Source organism: Mesitornis unicolor, unplaced genomic scaffold (assembly GCF_000695765.1).
Source record: "Mesitornis unicolor isolate BGI_N332 unplaced genomic scaffold, ASM69576v1 scaffold7219, whole genome shotgun sequence".
NCBI lineage: Eukaryota > Metazoa > Chordata > Aves > Mesitornithiformes > Mesitornithidae > Mesitornis > Mesitornis unicolor.
In genome coordinates, this window is record NW_010206477.1 from 1 (window position 1) to 24,528 (window position 24,528).

Consider the following 24,528-nt stretch of genomic DNA (forward strand, 5'->3'; position numbering starts at 1 on the left):
TTCTGTGATTCTGTGAATAAATATGCTTATAGAAAAAGGTGAGCGTGCTGGGGGTACCCATTGAATGCGATCAGGAGTCACTTGCTGAGCACAAGCATGCCTTACTTAGTGTTTTGCTTGTTTTTGTTTGTTTCATAAAAAGTTTTAATTTTGCTTGGTTTTTTTTTTTTAATGTTTCAGGTTCGTGGAAGTAAGGGTGAAGTCCTCTATATCCTGGATGCAAGCAGTCCACGCCATTCGAATTGGCTACGTTTTGTCCATGAGGCTCCATCACAGGAGCAGAAGAACCTGGCGGCCATCCAGGTAAATTTGGTAGATTCATACAGTTTGCTTCCCGTTCCTAATTTACTAATTTGATCTTCTCTTTGGTCTTTATCTCTTGCAGTAATATTTAAGAAGTTGTTGTATATCTTTGCTTAAATGTAGTACCATAAATACAAAGAAAAAAAAGATTGATAGGATGAAAGACCAAAGAGGTCTTCAGTTAGAATTTTATATTCTTTGTAAGGTTTGTATTAATCCACTGTGATGGAATTGCAATGAATCACTTACATGAAGTATTTCTCCTGGCTTAAAGTAAAATGAACAGTTTACATAAAAAAAAATCATTTCCAGAGTAGTTAAGATTTTGCCTAAATGCAGTTGTTTTCTTGTCGTTGTGGAGATTAAAAAGATAACTGGGTAACTACATACTTGGCGGAATTGGGTCTAGTGATTTAGAGGCCTAGTTGTGTGTCATGCTGAACTCAGAGATGTACTTAGGTATGAGTAAAGCAGAAATGTGCATTTGCTTTATAGTTTAAAATTTAATACAACAGTGTGACAGGTTTGAAACCAAGCATAGTGCTTAAAATATTCTGGTAGTAAACAGAGAATTGGAGGCCGTAATTATCTGATAGGACAATCAGGCAGTGCTTGAGGATAAGTTAATAAAAAAAGATTATCGTCTTTTTCTAGTCTTGGCCATGTATCTGAATTTATCTAGCTTATTTTCACATTTTTGTACTTGTCATTTGCAGCATTCTGTGACAATGAGTTCCACTGTTTTAATTACACATTATGTTAAAACATGCTTCTGTGTTTCTTCTAGAAACTTCTTAATTTCACTTGATTCCCTAGTCGTTGTGTAACAGTGAATAACTACTTTATGTTCATTTTTCTATACCATCCTTGATTTTATAGAAGCCTGTTATATCCTTTCCCTCTTGCTTGACAGCTCTTGTCTCAAGCTGAAGAGTCAGTCTCTCATTTTTGGAAATATTCTGTGACTTTGCAGAATTTGACAAAGGCAGCGATATTTTTGTAGTTACAGCTGTTGACCTTTTGGAGATTATGTGAAAGAAATTAACTATCTGCATGTTTTGTGAGTTTTTTTGTTGGTGGTGGTTTTTTTGTGTTTTGGGGTTTTTTACCTTTGTTTTTTTTTTTTTCCAAACAGGTCAGTTTTACAGTAAAATAATTTCCAGTCCCACATAAGTAAGAATTTCATAGCTGTCTTAAATATTTTGCTCAAAATATACTTACCAAAGTGCTGTTGCTGATGTCTTCCAAATTTGTATTTGGTTTTTTTCACATTAGAAAGGGAAAAATTAGGAAAAGAAGAATTACTTATCAGCATTTTTAAAAATTATTATTCTGCTTTTTCATAACGAGATGATGTTTTTCTAGGATTTGCCTGCAGTTCATTGATTAAAGAATTTAAAACCAGCTTATTTTCGAGCTAAACAAAAAAAAAATAGATATTTTTCCTTGCCAAGAAAACAAAGTTCATTTCTGATGAAATAAGAGTGGAAAAAATACTTTAAAGCTAGTAAGGAGAAAAGAATACTAGTAGAGCTGTAGCATGTAATTATGTGAAAGATGCATTGCTTCTGTTCTCCCCCCCCACCCCTTCCCCTCTATTCATACACAGTGGCACTCAAAACTAGTAATTTCAATTTCTGTGTTGATAACCTGTGCCACTCCCTAAACGTCCTCCTCACCAGAGCACCTCTTTGCTGATTTGGTTCTTGGTGAAGACTGCCCAGTGGGAACACTGCTGCCCGATCCCCTGCAGTTGTGGTATCAGCCTCCCTCTTCTGTCCCAGCTGTGAGCTTCTCCGTTGTATCTCCTACCATGCCTGTTCTGCCAGGCTTTCCTTCCTCTAGCACAGTAGTTGAATGTCACTGTTAGCAGTGCTGCTGCATTGGGAAACCTGACTGGTTATCTGCCAGCCTTCACTTGATTTGCGCCTCCTACTTTGACTGAATGTCAGTCTGTAGTTTACATCTGCAGCTTTTTTCCAGGTAATCTCACATGCAATTCAAGGATGATCTTTGTTGAAACTGGAGATCTACTGCTTTCTTCCAGCAGAATCTGTTTCTCTTCAAATCAAAACCTTAGCTGGTCTCTGATATTCCATCACATATTGCTAACGTGGCTGCAGTTTTGCTGCTGATACTGTTTCACAGAATCACAGAATGTTAGGAATTGGAAGGGACCTCAAAAGATCATCCAGTCCAATCCCCCTGCTGGAGCAGGAACACCTAGATGAGGTTACACAGGAAGGCGTCCAGGCAGGTTTTGAATGTCTCCAGAGAAGGAGACTCCACAACCTCTCTGGGCAGCCTGTTCCAGTGCTCTCTTACCCTCACTGAGAAGAAGTTTCTTCTCAAATTTAAGGGGAACCTCCTGTGTTCCAGTTCGTGTCTGTTACCCCTTGTCTTATCATTGTTTGTCACTGAGAAGAGCCTGGGACCTTGTTGCTGTTCCTGTTTTAGGTCACTGTGGACAGCTTCATGATGTGCTTTTCCTCTGGGTCTGTACTCTGCATTGTCATCTTTAGTTCAGACCTCTGTAGGTCTTTAGCATCAAAGCTACAATTGAATTGTGAGTAATGGAGAAGAAAGAGCATTCACTGTTCATCCATTCAGCAAAACTCTTGTCAGCACTGACTGAATGACTGCTTTATTATGCTTTTCCTTATGTCTATGACAAGTCAGTGGTTAATTTAATATGACCACTGCCTATGCAATTATTTCTGTGTTTTCCTTCTGTCTTTGTCTCTGTTATACCAAGACTTTACATGTTAAGATCTGTCAAAAGACTTGTTTTCCTGCTTATAGTACCAAGTATGAAAGGTCCTCATACATGAGGTGCCCTAGGCATTAGTCGGTGATTATCATGTCATCAGTGCATAGGCAGTGTGATAGCAAATTACAGTCAAAGTTAGCAAATGCAAAATAAGATTCACAAGAGGGAGCAGTGTGAACAATTAACGTTTGTTATTATATTTTAAATAAAACAATCAGTACAACTACCTGAACTTCTGAACAGAAGTTTTAACAGAATATCCAGTGTGTGGTTTTTTGATAATGAAAATGATTATTTAAATAAAGAAATGGAAATAAACTCTTATGCTGTATGGTATAATGTTATACCTTGATTAGAGTGTGCGTAGTGCTTTTTGCATGGCTTTTCAAAGGTTCGTAAGTTAAAGGATGGTTTAAAAAGAAAGAGTGGCAAGAATGTTAGTCCTATAGAAGCTTCCACAGAAAAACTTTTGGAAAAGTTACAATAGAAAATAGAATAAACATGATCAGCATGTACAAAATGATGAAAGGTATAGGGAAGGCAAACTTAAGAAAACAAACAAGAAGTTACTAAATTATCTCAGTTTGGGCGTTTTTTAGTACTATCAGTAATCAGCTGCCAAAGTAACTTGTGTATTTTATGTTAGTGGCCTTGAAGCTAGATATGTAGATATGTATATATGAATATGTATTTAATTGCATATGACACGAATAGGTACTACTAGTTGAAAAAAGCCGTGTATGCACATACTTCTTTGCAGGATTTGATCTTGCTTTAGTAGATAGAGGTACAAATCCAAATGCTCTAAACTTTCTTTACAAAAAAAATACAGCCCACAAATCCTTGCATATTGTGATTTCACAATCTTTGTCTTTAAGTATAAGCAGATTTAAGGCCACTTCATGCAGTAGCACTTTGTTTTATTAAATCAATGGGCAAAACATTGGTGGAATGTTACTGCTAATGATACCCTTTAATTTGAATTGAGAGTTGCCTGCTTGCCACTGAGAGAATAAAATGATATTATACAAAGAGCAAAAAGTTATGAATTACATTAATCAAGATGTTTTAGCCTCATTATCATTACTCAAGTTATGTGTCTACAAAAAAAAAGTTGCATTGCTGAACAAGTACCTAAAATAATTTTAAAAATATAAGAATTTATAGTACAGATTATGACATCAAATAAGAAAAATCCTAATCTTAAACCAACTGAATAATCACATATTATATAATAAAGTAGAATGTGTCTGTATAGTTCTAGAAAGGGCTAATATATGAACTATGAGGGGAAAATAAAATATTTAGAGATGGTTAGAGACTTTGTACTCTAACCAGCACATTATAATTACCCTTATGAAATGTAAATTTTCTCCAGATATTTGAATTTTATGAAGATTTTTCGGTGGGGTTGCTTGAATTTTTAAACAAGTATTTGATTTTTCACTCTTGGTTCTACTTGCTCTTCGGAGTGAATCTTTAGCAGTGAATCTCACAAGCTAAAATGGATTCATTGACAATATTTGACCAACATGAGTGATACTAGCTTATTAAATGTGCAAATAAAGTAAATCACAGTGGTGGAACATGGGTTTCTCTAGTTTGTGCTAAGTCTGTTCTTAAGTTAAGTCTGTGTTAAGAACTGTCAGTGTTAAGTTAAAAACTTAAGCTGTGTGCTTCACAGCTGCCCCTCTGCGGTTTTCTAGGAGACTCTGTATGAACTAAACTAGTAGTGATAAACGTAAGAATCCTATATCTGAAATAAAGTGATTGATAATTTACTGTTTGCTGCTTAGTGCTTGGTATTCAGTTTAAAAGAAGATGAAGTGAATGCATATGGCCCTGTATACAACTAAAGTAAACTGCATCCTGGGTTGACTGCAAAATATGATTATCATAGCTTAATTGTACCCAGGGATCGTGTTTAGACCTGGTGCAAAATTCTTCCCGTGGCAAAAAAAGCAACTGAGAGGGCATGGGCTTTTTTAAAGTAAGTTTTGAGGGGTGTGTATGTGTTTTGTGGGTTTGTTTGTTTGTTTGTTTTTAAGGTGGGGAAGTTGCTTTCCTGGGAGTTTTTGTTTGTTTGTTTTCCTTTGAGAATGTTACTTATTTTTTAAAACCCTGGTTCTGGTGGGAACTCTTGGTGGTGTGGAGAGCATCCTGGGTGCTGAGTTCTGCCTGAGCTCCTGGGGGATGCTGTGGTGCTTGGGTCGCCTTTGACTGGGAGTGCACAGGAAATGTTGTTAACAGCTGTGCTGGGAGTGATACCACTGTGCAGCTGCTGGAGAAGAGAGGGAGGGTTGGAGGGTACCTGCATATGTACCAGTTGTTTTTCTGAGCGTTTTGCACAGCTGAATTGCTGGAGGCTTCTCTGACTTCTTTCGAGTAGCAAATACCCTCTACTATATTTAAAGTTGCTTGAGAATTACAACTTTTGTATTAACAGAAACCACATGCATTGTAATCTCTTTTGCCCTGGGCTATTTCTAGCTATTTACTTATAAATATGACTTTTGATAGGTAGCAAAAATGCACTGTAATTATCATAATCAAAAATGAAATGGCTCCTATCAGAAATCCCAGTTTTGTTTTTTTCAGTTTTTATAATGATAGAGTATCATATTTTCAGTATTATTTTATCTGGAATGGCTAAGTTTATCTCTTTGTCAGTTGTAATTTTATTAAACACTCTCTGCTGGAGATTACTATGCGGAACAGATCCTGTTGTTAACATAAGAACTATTTTATAAACAGAATTGCAGCCAGCTAGAGCTTTAAATTCAAACATTTTTATCATTAGCAAGCAAACACTGAAACAGTCTGCTGTAGCTTAGAAAGCCACGCGTTAGAATAACAAATAGCAAAAACTAATGTGAAGGAGGATATTTACTGTGAAGTGGTAGAGTGTTTTAAAGTTGTATTTCACAAATATTTGCGTGTTATTGTGGCATAATTCAATGATGTCCTGGTTGATCTTGAGGTAAAAAAAACGCTGTGCAGTAACAGTGAATGCCTTCAGAGGAAGATCAGTGTGTGAGAGCCAGCACTATAAGAAGCGTAGTAAAACCGGGCTATCTAAAAGGCAAGAGAGAGAGCAGATACAAGGAAAGCAAACACAAACTGTGTTAGGCTGCTTAATAATTTACACATTACAGGGCAGTTTTATGAAGACCTGAAATTTACTGGTGGCTTGAGTGCTACAAAGGAAAGTTTTATTTATTATGCAATGTAAGAAATAACACGAATGCAGTTGTTGTTGGCTTCCTGCATGCTCAGAAGGGAGAATTAAAAATCTGCTCAATTCTTGTTTCTTATAGGAAAAAGGGGAATTTTTTAAACTCTGAGATCATATACCTTTGTGTTGTTGAATACATACTAGTGCTGTTCAGGTATTCTGCTATTCAAAAATTAAAAATGATAAGTTTCTAGAGAGTGAAGTAAGTGTTTCTCTTCATGAGATTCTTTGAACTATACCTGTTACATTTTTTTATTTTTGCAGTAGGAACCTCAGTAATACCAAGCAACTGTGAGTGTGAAAATAATTTAGACCCTTTTCAGCACTGTAACAGAGGTTACAGATTTATTTATTTATTTTAATTTAAATATAACTAATTTCTGATTTTAGGCTCTTAATACAGAGTGGTGATACTAAGGTTCAAAAAGATCTACCATTCTCAAAAAGCATAAAAAGTGCAGGGTCACTCCTGTGATTGCGTGGAAATAAGTGAAATGAGATTTGGTATTACTGCTAGAGTGGTTAACATCCACTGCAACAGATGCATGCTGAAAGCAGTATTCGCTAGCTAGATTTGTACAGGGATGTCATGGACTAGTTGAAGAGAGCATGCATCAAAAGAGATATGTTCTGGATGATGGGGCAGAGCATACCTGCAGCAAGTCTGAGTGAAAAAGCCAAGAATCTGAATGGGAGAGGTGCCTATAGTGGAGTGAAAACGGGACAGCAAGAGCTGTTGAAACAAGAAAACCATATTTGCTGGGGATGGCTGTGTGGCCAACAGCTTAAAAGATGACAGTCAGAGCAGGGAGTGAGAGAAGCAAAGTGGAATAATAAACCAGGAATAGGGTGAAGGGAAGTTGTGATGACCAGCACAACCACTGTGACCAGCACTTTCAGTTTTCTCCCAAGTACCATTGTGGCTGCTACAGATGAATGTTGTTAAGAAAACATCCAGCATTGCCTAAGCAAATGGACAGGTGGAACAACTGCAAATATGTTCTTAGTAAGTGGTAGGATTATTAAAATTATTTGAAAGATATTTTTACTGCATTCACTGTGTCTATGTCTGCATGCACGTAGATAAATGTGTTTCAGGCAGCTGCTGCTGGTAGAGGGAGAAAATTGTGGTTTCTGGAGAACTTCCATTGGTTTCACTGAAGATGCTGCTTGAGGAGCTACTACAGTGTTGGGTATATCTGGATTAATTAGTTCTACGAATACCTGACTATTAACATTTCTTGTTCTTTTAGAATAAGGTTGACCTAAACAGTGATATATTGGAGGTTTAACCCAGTGTTATTTTTCCTAAGTGGAGATAGAGTGTAGAGAGACCTTTTACTTCTGAGTTTAGACTGTAGTCAATTAAAGGTCTCTGCAACTTGACAGAAACATGAAAAACAGCAGCTTCTAGATGTATGCGAAAGTTAGGGTAGCATGTTGATATCTGGACTGCAGAATATGTCTTGAAAAAAATACATAATTTATTTTGTTTTCAAATGCTGCTGTTAGGATAAGGACAGAAATGTGGTGTGTCCTTGAAAGCAGCAACTGTATCAAACCTATTGAATTAAATAGGTTTCACTTTTTTTGTGTGACAGTATCTTGTGTAATATATAACAGACCTTCTAAAGCTTGAGGAATGCTACATCCCTGTTGACAGTTTAAATTTATCTTAGTATATTACAAAATTTAAAAATCATTACCTTGTCCTTGTGCTATGAAACTTGTTACAAAATATAAATGTATTGTAAAGACACTTAAATTAACTCTTCTGGTTGTTAATCAGATAAGCTTTAAGATCTGTGATAGAACTTGGAAGTCTTCACTGAGTAAAAATAAGTCTCATAGAATCATAGAATACCAGGTTGGAAAGCACCACAAGGATCATCTAGTCCAACCTCTCAAGGTTAAAGTATAGTTTAAATGGGATGAGTCAGCACCCTGCCAAGCTGACTCTTAAAACTGACCAATGTAGGGGTATTTACCACTTCCCCTGGGAGACTGTTCCAATGTCTGACTGATCTCATGGTAAAAAAATTTCTTCTGGAGTTCAATTGGAATCTCTCCAGAAGAAACTTCTGTCCATTACCCCTCGTCTTTTCCATGTGACTCCTTGTGAAAAGGGAGTCTCTGTCTTCTTGGTAGCCACCCTTTATGTAGTGGTACATGGTAATAAGGTTCTCTTCCCAAGGCTGAACAGGTCCAATTTTCCCAGCCTTTCTTCATACGGCAGGTCTTCCAGTCCTCTCATCATCCTTGTGGCCCTTCACTGGCCCCTTCCAACCTGTCTGCCTCTTTTTCACTGGACCCTTCCAACCTGTCTGCCTCTTTTTTGCATAGTGGCGACCAAAATTTGACACAGTACTCAAGGTGTGGTCTGACCAGTGCTGATTAGAGAGGGATAATGACTTCTTTGTCTCTGCTGGTGATGCCCTTTTTAATGCAACCCAGCATCCTGTTGGCTTTCTTTACAGCTGCAGCACACTGTTTTGCTCATGTTGAGCTTGTCATCCACCAAGACTCCCAGGTCCCTTTCCACAGGGCTGCTCTTTAGCCAGGTGGAACCCAGTCTCAGCTGTATTCTTGGATTATGTATTCCCAGATGCCAGACCTTACATTTGTCCATGTTGAACTTCATACTGTTCCCGCTGGCGCACTTGTCCAGTCTGTCCAGGTCTTCCTGGAGGGTGGCTCTCCCTTCTGGAGTGTCAACTGCCCCACTCATTTTGGTGTCATCAGCAAACTTCATCAGGGAGTTCCAGATCCCAACATCCAGATCACTGATGAAGATATTAAATAGCGTTGGGCCCAATATTGATCCCTGAGGGACCTCACTTGTGACTGGTTGCCAGTTAGAGAATGAACCATTTACTACCACCACGCAGACCACTTATCTAGGTTGTGTTTTGTCAGTTTTTCAAGGAGGAGGCTGTGAGGGACCATGTCGAAAGCCTTGGAGAAGTCCAAGTAGACAATGTCCACCGCTTGCCCCGCATCAACCGAATGGGCCACTCTGTCATAGAAAGCAATCAGATTTGTTAAACGTGATCTGCCCCTGGTGAATCTGTGTTGGCTTTTTTCCAATCATGTGTCCCAGTTTGCTGGTGATGTTACTCAGGAGGATTTGCTCCATAATCTTCCCAGGGATCGATGTGAGGTTAATGGGTCTATAATTACCTGGGTCCTCCTTGGAACCCTTCTTGTATATAGGGGTGACATTAGCCTTCTTCCAGTCTTCGGTCACGTCTCCCGATCTCCATGACTTCTCAAATAATATAGAGAGCAGCCTTGCAACGACATCAGCCAGCTCTCTTAGCACCCTTGGGTGGATGGCACCTGGGCCCATCGATTTATATGAGTCAAGCTCCTGTAATAGTTGACATACCAGCTCTTCCTTCACTGGTGGCGGGTCTGCATCTGCTTCAATGTGGATAGTTGTTTCTGTGGCCTAGTACCCAGCAGCGCTGGTAAAGACAGAGGTGAAGAAGATGTTGAGGACCTCTGCCTTTTCAGCTTTGTTGGTGAGTAGTTCATCTCTCCTGTTCAATAGTGGGCCGATATTTTCCTTCTGATTCTGCTTGCTGTTAAAGTATCTGAAGAATCCTTTCTTGAAGTTTCTGACATCTCTGGCCAATTTCAGTTCAAGTTGAGCCTTTGCTTTCCTAACTGCATCCCTGCATGCCCTGGGCAACGTCTTTGTAACTTTCAACAGGTGATGTTCCAGTTTTCCATCTCTGGTACATTTCCCTTTTTGTTCTGAGCAGGCCCAGAAGCTCACAGGGGGTCTCTTGCTCCACCTGCTTCCCTTGCCTGTAGAGGGGATGAACTAGTTTTGTGCATCTAGGAGAGTGTTCTTGAAAAGCTCCCAGCTCTCACTAGCTCCTTTATCCTCCATAGAAGCTTCCTGCTGGATCCCTTCCAACTGAGCCCTAAACAAGCCAAAGTTTGCTTTCCTAAAGTCTAAAACCTTTGTTGTGGAACTAAACTTCAGTGTGCTCAGCAGTATCCCAAACTCCATGATGTTGTGATCACTGCAGCCAAGGCTGTCCGTAACTGAGATATTACAGAGCATGATTTCTTGCTTAGTGAGCAGCAAATCCATCAATCCCCAATTCCTGGTTGGCACATCCATAATTTGTATGAGGGAAGGAGTCCTCTAAGCATTCCAGGAACTTGAGGGATGACTGGTGAACTGCTGTGTTGTTTTTCCAGCAGATGTCTGGGTAGTTAAAGTCTCCCATAACAACCAGGTTTGGTTCACCTGAAGCCTGCTTAATTGACCCGAGTGTCACTTTGTTGGTCTCGTTCTCTTGGTTTGAAGGTCGGTAACAGATGCCTACTGTAAGGTCTCCCTTGGAAACAGCCCCTCTGATTTTGATCCAGAGGCATTCAATGGGATTTCCAGTTACCATAGTTGACTTCTATATATTCAAGGTTCTCCTTAACATAGAGTGTGACGACTCCTCCTCTTCTACGCTGCCTGTCTTAACGAAATAGCCTATAGCCGTCAATCCCGATCCCCCAGTCACTGGAGTTGTCCCACCATGTTTTGGACATTCGTATGATATCGCAACTTTGACTGGGTTTGGAGCTCCAGTTCCTCCTGTTTGTTTCCAAGACTGTGTGTGTTAGTATACATACACTTTAGGTGGCTGGACATTCGATTCTCATTTAGGGAGACAGCTGAGGCACATTTTACACTACTCTGGTTGGCCTGATTTATTCCCCTATTGGATGTAATGGTGATGGTGGCATGAGCAATGCCATTTTGGATTCCCTCCCCCTGAGTCTTTCAGTTTAAAGCCCGCCTCACCGAATTGGCCAGTCTGCTGCCAAAGATTCTCTTGCTACTCCTCAGCTCATCTCTAGTGAGCCTCGTATTACTCCCTCCCCATTCGAACCTAGTTTAAAACCTTATTGATGAGCCCTACCAACTTGTGTGCAAGTTTTACCCCTTTGAGAAAGTCGAATTCTTCCCTCCCCCTGAGTCTTTCAGTTTAAAGCCCGCCTCACCGAATTGGCCAGTCTGCTGCCAAAGATTCTCTTGCTACTCCTCAGCTCATCTCTAGTGAGCCTCGTATTACTCCCTCCCCATTCGAACCTAGTTTAAAACCTTATTGATGAGCCCTACCAACTTGTGTGCAAGTTTTACCCCTTTGAGAAAGTCGAATTCTACCGGTTTCCAGAAGGCTCGGTGCTGTGTAAATCTCCCCAACATCAGAAAAATCAAATATCCACTGATGGCACCATCCTCTGAGCCATGTGTTGATGTGGCGTTTTCTGGTTCCTACAAGTATTCTTCCCTGCTACTGATGGAATTGAGGAAAACACTACATGTGCTCCTGATCCTTCAACCAGTCACCCCAGTGCCCTGAAATCTCTCTTGCTTGCCTTTGCACTCTGCTGCGCAACCTCATTGCTACCAACCTGAACAACTAACTGCGGATAATAATCAGAGGGCTGTACCAGATTAGGGAGTTTTCTGGTAACATCTCTAACCTGGGCCTCAGGGAGGCAGCAGACTTCCCTGTGGGATGGGTCTGGTCAGAAGGGAATCACCTTGGATGGGCTTTCTTCAACATCTTCGTTTGCCTGGCCCTCAAGTTCCAGAGCCCAGTATCTGTTATGTAAGGGCAACTGGAAAGGTGAGGGAGGCAGGGAGGGGATTTTCCTGCCATGACAAACAGGGACCTGTTTCCATTCCCCTTCAACTCTTGGGTCCCCTTCTTGTGCTTGGTGGCAAGAGGGTAGGGGGATCCTCTGTTTCTTGTGGAGCCTCCATCTCCTGTCTTTGCCTCAGGGTGTGGCTCCACCAATTGATCTCCCTCTTGCGCTCCCTAATACTCCTTAGCCTTTCGACCTCCTGTTTTAGCTCAGCCACCAGATGGAGCAGATCGTTCACCTGGCCACACCTCACACAGATGTTGTCACTGCTGACCTCCTGTAGGCGTGACAAACTGAGGCACTCCCTGCAGCCAGAGATCTGGACTTGAGCATCTTTGAATGGGAGCTCCCTCTCAGCCGCCACACTCCTCCTGGTGCTAAGCTTTGAACGAGTGGTCACCATTTCTATTCCTCTTCTGGGAGGGTGATGACCACAAGTCGAATTTGCCCCTACAGCAGGGAGAGGAATTGCGCCCTCCCTGCACTCCCTACCTGCACAAACTGCCACGCCATGCTCCTGGTCGCTCATGCTTCCTGGGGGCTGCTTTTCTACCTGAGGGGATTAACTGTCACTCTTGTCCCCGCCCATGGTGAGTCAGCGCTGACCACCAGGAGCTCACGTTTCCCTCTTTGGGGGGAAGGGTGGGCTGGCGCACCCTCTCTCTCCCTGTGCTTTTTTACCTTCGCGCTAGGTTTTGTTCCCCATCCTCCCCCCTCGGTTTTTCCGTGGTTTAGCTGCTTCTGCCACTTAAGCGCGGACGCACGGCGTGATCCTCTGCTCTGGAGCTCTTCACCTCGGTGACTGGAGAGCTCCTTTGGTGCTTCAGATGGTACCTAAAGCAGTTGGTTAGGTATCCTAACCAATCCTACGTCAACTTAGGACTATCAACTGTAGGCCCTTACCCCTGTCCATTCTTGATAACTTTATCTAAACATTGTCAAAAACCAAAGTTGTTAGACTATGCGTCTGTTTATGTATCTGTTTGGCAGCCTGTTTATTCATTGTGGAGAAGGTTTTGGAGATTATTATTATGTAGCTTGTTTTCCCATGCAGAATATGGGCTGGATCTTTAGTCGCTTGTGGATCTGTCAATCAGCACTGATACAAACCAACAGAGGGTTTTGATCTCGTGGTTTAAAGTGCATTTTACAGATGTGCCTGCTAACCTGATAGCGAAGATACCTGACCAGGGTTGAAATTCAGCCTGTTCGTGAAGAAGGCTGGGAATCTTAAATAGAGTGAGAGAAGATAACATTATAGAAACATGCTACTGAAGGCTAGATTATAATTCACGCAGCCAACAGGGAACAGAGCTAAAGCTGTACTGATTATTTAATTTTGGTATTTTTCTAACACTCGAATGTTTCATTTTCAAACTCTGAAGTTTTTGTCAGGCAGAGTGCGGCAGGAGAGAAGGACTTTAATACCACCTTCACCTTGGTCCTAGGCTACAGTGCAAATTGGAAAAGTCCTACAGGTGAGGCAGGGGCATATTTCCAGAATACCATAATAAAAGGACACTTTATCCATGCAGCCACACTGGAAAGAGGTCTCAGAAAGGCTGTTCCAGCATTGTGCTCACTGAGGAATGAAGCGAGCCCTTCCATAGTTGAGATCTAATATCAGTTCAGGGTTCCAAACTTGTCTCTAGATTTTGCTTTTTTTGACATAGTTATTCATTGCTTCTACTTGCTGTTTGCAACAGGAAGGGGAAAATATTTTCTATCTGGCTGTGGAAGATATTGAAACAGACACAGAACTTCTGATTGGGTACTTGGACAGTGACATGGAAGAAGAAGAGGAGGAGGAGGAAGTAACTGTTACCCAGGAAGTTGAAGACAGTGGCAGCAATAAAGAAGTGCAACCAACTGGTGAAAAAACTGCAGGTGAGCAATATGCAAGAAAAAGTATAACTTGAGAGCTTAAAAGTGGTAACAAAGAAGAAAGACAACGCTGACTGTATAGGACTGGGGAACTTGAAGGCTACGCAGGTTGAGTCTGAGCTGTTGTTTGACTTTTATCTCTCTATTTTGGTTTGAGCTGAGGTTCTTTGCCTAGTAAGAAGCAGCCAGTCCTGTGAATTACTGAGTCAATGAGTGAGCCCAGATTTCATGAGAAGTTAGCATTAATTTTTGAACTAAATATTGAGTTAGTTTCACCTGACTGTAATCTTATGGAAGATAAGTTTTTGCTCTAAGAGGGGTAGTTTCCATCTTACTTAGATGGGAGAGAAATAAACCTTTTCATAAAGCTGTTTAGCCAATCCTAAGGTAAGATGTCTAAGAAAAGGTAGGTGACTTGAGCTGTTTCTATCAAAGTAGAGACAACCTTGATGACTGAGGTAGGTTAACAGCCTAAGTCACACCCAACTTAATACATTTAATCCATTTTCAATAATGCTGATAGTAATCCACTCAAGACAGACTCTTGAGAGACAACGTCTTTTATGAAATTTGTGATGCCATTTTGCATATTCTGTTTCTGGCAGAGAATCTTCCATAATGTAACCAAAATATGCCCTGAATATTCCTTTACTGTTTTCACATCATGCAGATCCCCTCACCTGTAAAGAGAACCATGCATGCCCAAACTGTGAATCCAGTTTTGCCAGCCAGGAGATTTTAGCTGAGCATCTTCAGACTTTGCACCAAAAACCCAGTGAGGAAAAGGAATTTAAGTGCCGAAACTGTGGAAAGAAATTCCCTGTTAAACAAGCTCTACAAAGACAGTGAGTAGAAACAAGAGTGGTTTTTTTTGTCAGGAATCATTTAAATAATTTTTATTCAATCATTTATTTTTCTTGGCTTAATTGCAATTTAAGCTTTAATTTTTAAGTTTCTGTATTTATACATTTACCCTCTACATTAGTGTTTTAATATGTTTATTTCTTGTATTTGTTGGAGACTTCAATATGAATCACAAAAATGTTGCTAAATTTTTGTTTTAAAACCATACACTTTAGAGCAGATCAGACCTAGTGTTTGGTGCACAACCCTTGGTCTCCATCAGTGGACTGTTTAGTAGCTTAGGACATGTAATTTATTAGCTGTGGGTGTCATTACAGAATTAGCATAAGATTTAGAAGATACAGTAAATTATTATCTAGAAGGTCGAAAAAAGGAAAAGCAGTGCTTCATGTTTGCTTAGTTAAATATTAGGATGATAGAAAAAAAACCCGAATAGAAACATGAATGACATCAGATTTAAGAGTACATCTTTACTGTCCTTGATAGGGTAAATATGCAGTTTTGTCATTAAAGTCATATACATTACAATTATACTTTTGTACAAAAACATAACTGACTTTTGTTGTTTATATATTTTTGGTTGCAATTATAGAAATATATTACTCCTTATTATACATTTAATTACAGATAGTACACTAGAGGCTTAAGTATCTAATTATAGATAGTATGGTCAATCCAAATCTTGTATTGGAAAGAAACAGACTCATATTATTACATAGAATGATTTAAGGTTGCTCTTGTAATAAATTGATCATTCTTACATCTGAATAATGTGAACACTCCTAGAACTGGCAGCTCTAGCTGAGCTCTGTGTTTTTTCATGGAGATAATTAAAATTATGCAACAGAGAAATTCTTGGTGGAGGCAGCTAAATGTTTTCTCTTGAACTTAGACTTGTTCCTTCTAGTCTGTAGTGGAAGTTGGATTTCTGCTGTATAGCTAGTTAAGTAAATCTTTACGTTGTGCAAAATAAGATTAATGTGTGTGAGGATACAGCAGTATGATCCTAAATCTTGCTGTTTATGCATTTGATTAGTCCCACTAAATTCCAGGAGACGTCACATATCAAGTAGATTACTCACCTACTTAAACATTTGTAGAGCTGTATATATGTATTTAGCAACTGCAAGCCTGTGTAAGTTGTAGAATGTTGCTGTTGTTTATTTTTTTTCCTTTTTTTTCTTTAGTGTACTGCAGTGCACAGAGAGTATCAGCCCAGGGGACTCTTCAAGAAGTTTTCAGTGCTCTGTTTGCAATACTTCCTTCAGCTCAGAATCGAGGTTTTGTGTCTGAGTTACTGGACTCCTGTCATGTCACTGCTGGCCTCCCTTTGCATGTTAGCTTTCAAGCTTGTTAGTTTATGTGAATGCTAACAGTGAAAGAAGTCAAATGCTTTCATTCCTGTTTGCTGTAAGTAATGCATGAGGTGGCCTTGGAACTCTGCAGTGCAGCATGCGTTAAGCTCACAGTACTTGCTGTGTGTCTGGTTTCTGTAGATACTGCTTCATGTGTTGGTTGATTGTGTTTGTTTTTTTGCTGGTTATCCTATATAGTTATGAACAGCACAAGGAGGCATGCAGAGGGGATGCCAGATTCATATGCAAGGCAGATAGCTGCGGGAAGAGGTTCAAGAGTAAGGATGCCCTGAAAAAACATAAAGAAAATGTTCACAGTGGTAAGAAAGAGTTTAATGTTTCTTTGGAAAAAAAATCCTTTACCATGTTTGTAGCCTTGAATTTGCAAAGCAGAATAAACATCGTCTTTGGTTTCTTTTTAAATAGATTCATTTGTATCAAAAAGAAAATTAAGAAGTAACTAATTGCAAGAGTAAGTATTTCTCTTCCCTGAGGGAGAAATTGCTGTATACCAGATGAATCATTAGTCTACTGCAGAAAATGTAATATGAGTCTGGGGAAGTTTAAACTAGGCAAATAATGGATAAAGCAAAACATTTTGGTAGTGAGGAAAATCAACCACTGGCGCAAACTGCTACAGGAAGTGGCGACTTCTTGATCTTACGGTATTTTCAGGACACAATGGGATGTTTTTGGAAGACATGCTTCACAAACGATTAGGCTTAATGAGGGTATTGCATAAAATTCTATAGCCTCTGTTGTGCAGGAAGCCAGACCAGACAATCCACTATTCCCTTTAGGCCCTAGCATTTTTCTATCTGTGCACTGTGAATCAATAGTTTTCAGTCAAACTTCACTCTGTTTTCATGAAAGGGCAAGATACTGCTCCGAAGTCCACAATGCAGATCTCAGTTCTGGCATTCTGCTCTCTCTGCGTGTCCCCTCTCAATGTCAATGAACAATCAGTGTGTGTGGGGACAGCAGAATACAGACTGCAAAGAAAACAGCCTTTAGTTGATGATGACAGCACTAAGATGCTTTGTAAGGTTTTCACTACATGAAATCTCTTTCTTCTGCCAAACTTTTACAGAGTACAGAAACCCTTCAATTAGCATTCGTATAAAAGTTTATCTGCTTTTTTCAGTATCAGTAAGAATTTTTTTGATCCATGAGTGTCATTATGCTTAGACTTAACTTTGGTCTGTTATGTAGAGGTATACAAGTTCCAGTGTTCTCTTGAATGATCACTCTAGGCATGACAGAGAGACATCTGGAGGATGTTTTTTTTTTTTCCTCTGCCTGCACAATGAGCAGAGCTTTTATTTTACCACTTGGGAGTCAGAGAAAGAAAAACTGATGTATGTCCAGGAAGGAGAATAACCTACTACTGTTGAGGGACGCTTTTCTAGAATTCCTTCATGCCTTGAGTTAGCTGGAGGCAAGGGAAAGTAGAAAGAATTTTTACATGTGTTGCCTGTTATGTGAAACTATGAACAAATATTCACTATCACCTCTGTCTCCTCTGAATAGCTCTCATTAATGTTCTTGTAAGTTATAGTAGTAAGTGTATTCCTGTATTTATGTGTATGTCAGTATGTATCAGTATATCAATACTTATAAGTTTTATAACAGCAAATGCACATGTGCGATGAAGTACTTTTTTTTTTACTACAAATTTAGGTATTGAACCAATCAGTTGTAGTAAGAAGTATACCTTGTGTTATGCTTTCAGTCTTCTCACTACATGTGGGCAGCTTTCCTTGTGATCATTTCTCTTTTAGGAGGACCTATTCATTGTAAGAGTATGATCTAAGCTGGGCATGTTGAGTTTGCATTCGAAGCCCTTGAAACTATGTATAATCAGAATCAATGTAATGCAAATTCCTTAGGACAAGAAAAAGCAAGAAAGGTCTAGGATTCTGAGAGTCTGAAAAATTGAGCTGGAAGCAGTCTAATAAGTTTGTTTATGATCCGTACTCCCTCTGTGCTTGACTAAGCAATACTTACCACTTCTTTGGCTCTGTGTCTGTGTTCAAAGTAATATGAACATTTTTTACATAAGCTAGGTAATGCCTTGCCTGGGCATGTAATTATAAACAAAGAATTAGGTATGTGATGGCTTTGACTTGTAATAAAATAGCTTTGTGGGTTACTAAAAGGAATTGCAAAACATAAATAATAAATAAACCCAATTAAATGGTCTGTCACTTTTTAAAGCAACTGTGAAAAGGGAAGAAAAATGCATATGGTGGCTGACCTGTAGCTTGTTTCACAATTTACATTTTAGATGAGGTTTGAATTCATGATCTGGTGCTCATACAAATTCGATGTCTTGCTCAGTTAGAGACCATTAATGATATGTTGTTTTATATAGTAGAATGCTTAATGCTTTCTGAATAAAGAGAAGTGGGAAATGGTGGTTTTCACTTCAGTTCAGGATCTTTTTTGTCTTTGCTGCACTAACTCCTTTCAGGAATGTTTGTGTTAAAGCTTTAGTATAAAGTTTTTGAAGATATTAATTGTATTGACTTCTGGAAGAAATCAACTGTTCAGTTATAAAGTGAGTTGTTCTTAGTTGTGAGTTGTGCTGTTCATACTGGATTGGTAATGTGTGACAACATCTATTTGAAGGGGTTTTTCTCTTTATTGTTTTAGTTTTCTTGATTTACATTCCACCAGTAACTGGTTTGATGGACACCCACAGAGAACTCCTGATACTGAACACTTTGAAGATGGGATACAAATGTAAAAATCTTAAGTCAGTCAAATGACCTGTGAAAAGTCACAAAGTCAGTGGAAATATTTAGGTTCTTTCTTAGCACTTCCTTTTTAAGATGTTGATGATATTTTGTTTCTGTTTCAGGAAATTCTAGGAAGAAGCTGATGTGTTCAGTGTGCAATAAGAAATGTTCCTCAGCAACAAATCTCCAAGAGCATCGAAAGGTCAGTAAGATGAAGGCTAACTCACAGCAGGCTTTGACTTTTCTAAAATGTGAGACTGTGGTGCTCAGGTCACTTGAAAGCTGCTGTAATGCAAACTTTTGAGTAATCTCTTTCATGGTTACAAATCCAATGTATTTTATTGTGGGTGTTTATTTCTGTAGTCACAATTGGTTAAACCGAAAAAATCTTTCTAAAGTTCTAATGCTTCTTTTACCAAATACGAAGATGTTTGTGCTTGTATCATTTATGTGTTCCAACATTAAGTCAAAGTTGTCTGCTGTTCTTCAGCATTCTTAAACAGTAAGCTAAATGTAAAAATATGTTGTGTAACATATGCTACATACAGACCATAAAATAGGTTCATGAGCCTTCGCTTTTTGTACAAAATATGATCAGTCTTTCTTACTACTTTGAGATACCACTAAGGGTGTTATTTGTAATCTAGTTATGCAGTAGTAAAATTAAATTCTTCCTCAAAAATAGATTTTTAGTGTCTCTTTGTTTATGCACGTAACATTTTATAACCAGAACAGGAGGGGTTAACAGTTTGAAAAACATCTATTGGAAATAAGAGGGTTTGTATAGAAATACAGATGGACGATGAATTTGAGATTCTGAATCCATTATACTCAAAGGAAGTCTGTTCAAGATTAATTTGATAAATCACTAAAACCCAAGAGAACCTGTTTTTACAAAAAGCTACATTGTACTGTTTATCAGATTAACTCTAAGTCTTTAATAATGCCCTGGTTATAACCTGAATCCATTGAGGATGTAGATGATATCAATTAAAATATGTTGTTGCAAAATAAATGTTGGGGCCCCTCCTTTTTCATTTTTTTTTCTCCCACTCATTTCTTGTCAACATAAAGAAATAAAACTAGAGAATAGAAAGGTAAAATATAAGAGATGACAGAAAATAAGCCCAAACAACAGAAAGAGAGAACACAGAGAAGGAAGGTGAAGAGGATGGCTAAAGGGGAGATGAAGTTGTATGTTTAGTGTCTGAAGACACAGTCATTCAGATCTGTAGCTCTCATGTCATCTTTGATTTAAACTCATTTTTAGCCTTGTATGCCTTGTGGATTGCTTCTGCCTTAAATGTCTAAAGATAAGCCCTTTCTTAGCTATGCACAATTACATTTTGCTATCGTGATCTGTCTCTTAGTCTTACCCTCTTGTTTTCCAGACTATTGCTTGTACTGTGCTAATTTTTGGTTTTACTATTTTTTTTAATTATTATTTTTTTTTAGTTTATCTCAATAAAAAATGTAAGGTTGGAAGAGACTTCAGCAGGTTTTCTAGCCCATTGTATTTCACAGAGGGGAGTAAGCATGTACCTAAATCATCCTAGATACATGCTGTCTCATATCCTTAGAAGTTCCATTAAGGAAAATTCTGCCATCTCCACAGATGTCTTTTTGTATTTCTGACTTCCGGCTTTTCAACTTTTTTGAATGTGTTCGTTAGTCCAGGGTTTGTTTTTTCTGATGTCCTACTTAAATCTTCTTTATTGCAAATTGAGTTAATTGCTTTTTGTCTGAACTGAGAGAATGCCAAGAAAAATTCACCATCTTCTTTATAACAAATAGCGTACTGCAAAGTTATGAACTCCATTTGCAATTCCTAGGCTGTACAAACACAGTTATCTCAACCTTTCTTCATGCATCTGTTTTTCCAAGCCACTTTTAGTGAGCTTTTTCTTCCTGTGGATCCTCTCTTTTTCACATACAGGCTTGGAGTTTGCTGAAGAAAAAAAGCAAACAACAAACAAGAGCAAGCCATGATGTTTAGCTGAGCCCTTGGGAGTGCCAAATATTGTAGAATGATTGTCCTGAGTTTATTAATATAGAGAATACGTCTATTAATACATCTCAGAATGGCAGTGCTTGCTAACAGCAGCATCGATTTCATTATTCATATTTTGTTTGGAATTCATTAATGTCTTCTGTAGTGCTATGTAAACTCTCAGTCATCATGTAGCATTTGTGCATTTCTTTTCTCCCTCCTAAATATTGAGTGTTATGGATCTTCATTCAGTGTGGAAATAATATTAGATTCTGATCTTGTCTGTCTTAAGGATTACAATCCTATCCAGAATAGTCTTATCTACAGTTTTTGTTTTATATTTGATTCCAAAACTGCTTGCCATAATACAGCCCTCCTTCTGCATGATGCCTGCGAAACTTTACAACAGTTCTGATGGCGATCCACTGATACTATTGCTTTTTGTGTGGTGATCAGTATGTTTGTTCAAAGATTCAAACAAATCCCAGCTTTGTGTCACAGTTTAGGGCTGGGCTGGCCACTAAATGCTGGACAGATGCTCTCTATCAACCCCTCTTCCCTCCCCAGAAGAGGAAGAGAATAAGGGAGAGAGACTTCATGAGTTGAAAAAGAAAACTAACAGATTTAATGAAACAATACTAATACTACAGGATAATAATGTAAACAGGGAAATATATACAGATATGTACAAATACATACATACATACATACATACATACATATACACACACACACACATATATATATATATATAAAATTCTCCCTGCACCCCCCAGTGATGATTACATCACCAGAGGCTCTGCAGAGCAGGACATTGGAAAAGTCCCAATCCAGACCCAGCAGCAAGTGGGAGCAGGATGCGGGAACAGGATTCAGGAGCACACAGATCAGGATTGGAGGCAAATGAACCAGCAGGGTTCTGCTTGGACTTCAGCCATCGCAGGAGAAGAAGAGCAAGAGGGAGGGCAAGAGAGTGAGACCCTTGTTAAAAAACCCCTGCTTTATACTGAGTATCATGTATGTGGGATAAAATACCTGGTTGGTCAGTTTTGGGCAATCTGTCCTGTCCACCCCGCATGTGCAGATATGGCACCCATGGTGCGACAGTGGCCTTGCTATGTTTACATAACATACAAACACTATCACTTGTTGAAGTGAATACTGTCTAGAAAAACGTGCCGTTAATTTCAGTCAGTACAGCCACTTAGAAGAGACTTAGCTGAAAAATAAAATCACTAAATAGAAAATTAGTTCTATTTAGCTCAAGCTAGGACAATCTGTTTTCCCAGGATGATGCAGTCAGAATTAACAGATAGTGTTACATTTTCAGTACTTGTATGTAAACTGGGGGTATGTCTCTTTCTGTGGGGTGTTTCTGACTCTTGTTGTGGGCAGGTGTTTTCGTTGGTAGAATAGCTAATTCTTCTGTTAAAAAAGAAGATTAAGGAAAACTTTGAGTGTAAGTCAGTAAAGCTTTTGACTTTGGAAAATGTCATAAAACAAATGCCTTTATGGAATGCAGGGTTGTGCTTCATTGCTAAGACTTCGTGCTGTTGCACTTCTGGATTTCTTAGCAGTTTTCTTATGTGTGTCTGTAAGATTCTGTTAAGAGGTGTGCTGCAGCACAGTCTGCTAGAGAGAAAATGACAGAACACAGACCTAAGAAGGATCCTACTCGTGATTTGCTCTAAGAGATAAAGAGCATTTTATTGTTTATGGAAAAATCCTTGATTTCTTCTTAACTTTATTTGTTTTAGATCTGGACTTCTTGCAAAGTTACGGGGAGGAGAGTCACTCTTAAACATCATCTGTTCTCCCTGCCTTCTTTCACTTGCCAGTTCCAAGTGTCTCTATATTGTTTTTTTCCCCTGCCCTTTTTGTTCAACACTGGGCAGCATTTTGTCGTGCTGTGCAATCTGGTCTCCTTCTACAACAGGGTGACCTGCTTGGTGGATGAGGGAAAGGCTGTGGATATTGTTTACCTGGACTTCAGTAAAGCTTTTGATAGTGTTCCCGACAGCATTCTCATAAACCAACTGGTTGCCCAGGGCTTGGATGTGTATACACTCTGCTGTATCAAACACTGTCTGGATGGCTGGGCCCAGAGAGTAGTGGTGAATGGAGTTACATCCAGTTGGCCTCCAGTCACAAGCCATGTTCCCCAGGGCTCAATGTTGGAGGCAGTTCTGTTTAACATCTTTATCAATGATCTGGGTTAGGGAATTGAGTGCACCCCCAGTAAGTTTGCAGACACCACCAGGTTAGGCGGTAGTGTTGATCTGCTTGAGGGTAAGAAGGCTCTGCAGAGGGACTTGGCAACACCTTGAATACCGTGTTCAATTATGGGTGCTTCAGTATAAGAAAGACATTGAGGTACTGGAGAGGGTCCAAAGAAGGGCACCAAAGGTGGTGAAGGATCTGGAGAACAAGCCTTACGAGGAGCAGCTGAGGGACTTGGGGCTATTGCTCCCTACAGCTATCTGAAAGGAGGTTGTAGAGAGGTGGTGTGGGTCACTTCTCACAAGTTACAACCGATAGGACATGAGGAAATGGCATCAGGAATTACCATCCTTGGATGTATTCAAAAGCTGTCTGGATATGGTGCTCAGGGACATGATTCAGAAGTGGACATGGTAAAGCTAGGGAACGGTTGGACTTGGTGATCTTACAGATCTTTTCCAACCATAACAATTCTTTGATCTTTGTTTTTCATTATCACTATGAGAGCTATAGAAAGGTAGAGGAAACCAAATTTTGAACACCACTTTAAAATTGCCAATAACATTTGATAATTCCAATTGGATGGAATATTCTCAAATCTTTACTCTCTCAAAGCACTACATTCCAGTGGACTGAGTGTCATCCAGTTTTTGGAGTGGTAGGTTGAAATAGAAATTAGTTTTTGGAAAAGCTGATCAGAGATTACTTGTGTCTTCAAAGTTTTACTTCAGTTTCAACCCCCAAACTCTTTTGAATGACCTTCTGCTTTTCAGTAGACATCATGGAAAATTTTAAGATCAGCAGTCCTGTAAGAGGAGGAGTATATGTATCTGAGCATATATTAATCTTGTTCAGATGCTTGCTGTTTTGTGTAGCACTTAGCAAGTTGTTATCTGAAGATGTAGCTCCTCAAATGCCTATGAAACAATTACGACTGTGTTCTACCATTAATGTAACAGAGGTTTATGTTGATATCTGTTGCAGTCCCCTAATGAGACTACTTCTGTTACATGAATATATCATTGCACGGACACTTGCCGTGTATTAGTATTAGAGTCTGTGTAGTCATGGAGCATGTTACTTGACAGGTGTTCTTAAACTGAAAATCTGTTTGAATATTTTTATTTGTAAAAATATTTGCTATATTTTATTACTCTTACTGTGCAACTGTGCACTTTTCTAAAGACCTGATTAGAGAGTGCCAGCTATAGAATATATATTTGATAGCTGTTTCTTATTAATGCACATGCGTGCAAGTCTGTTTCAATGCAAATGTATTCAGTGAGACTGTTTATTAAACCATGTTCATAAGTTGAAATCAGAGAGTTTAATAGTGTTAAAACACAGTCTGGGTTCTGATTTATTAAATATTATATTTAATTACATCTTACAAGTTATTTCAAATAATTGTGGTGGTGGACATTCTGATACTACTTGGTTGCAGAATTATGTAAAGTTGAGTCAACAGTCAGAGTAAAAATTTAGATCTGTTGGGAAAG

The 24,528-nt window shown here is 39.1% G+C and overlaps 1 protein-coding gene across 1 annotated transcript in view; it reads left to right on the forward strand.

Annotated features, from left to right (window-relative positions):
* Window positions 1-171: 171 nt before the first annotated feature.
* Window positions 172-24,528, forward strand: part of PRDM5 (PR domain containing 5) — a gene marked incomplete at its 3' end in the record, with an annotated part of 32,876 nt that continues 8,519 nt past the window's right edge. Inside the window, exons 1-6 of the mRNA XM_010191756.1 lie at window positions 172-303; window positions 13,682-13,862; window positions 14,530-14,704; window positions 15,911-16,003; window positions 16,277-16,398; window positions 18,942-19,021. Of these exons, the coding sequence (XP_010190058.1) occupies window positions 172-303; window positions 13,682-13,862; window positions 14,530-14,704; window positions 15,911-16,003; window positions 16,277-16,398; window positions 18,942-19,021 (783 nt within the window). The remainder of the gene's footprint in view (window positions 304-13,681; window positions 13,863-14,529; window positions 14,705-15,910; window positions 16,004-16,276; window positions 16,399-18,941; window positions 19,022-24,528) is intronic.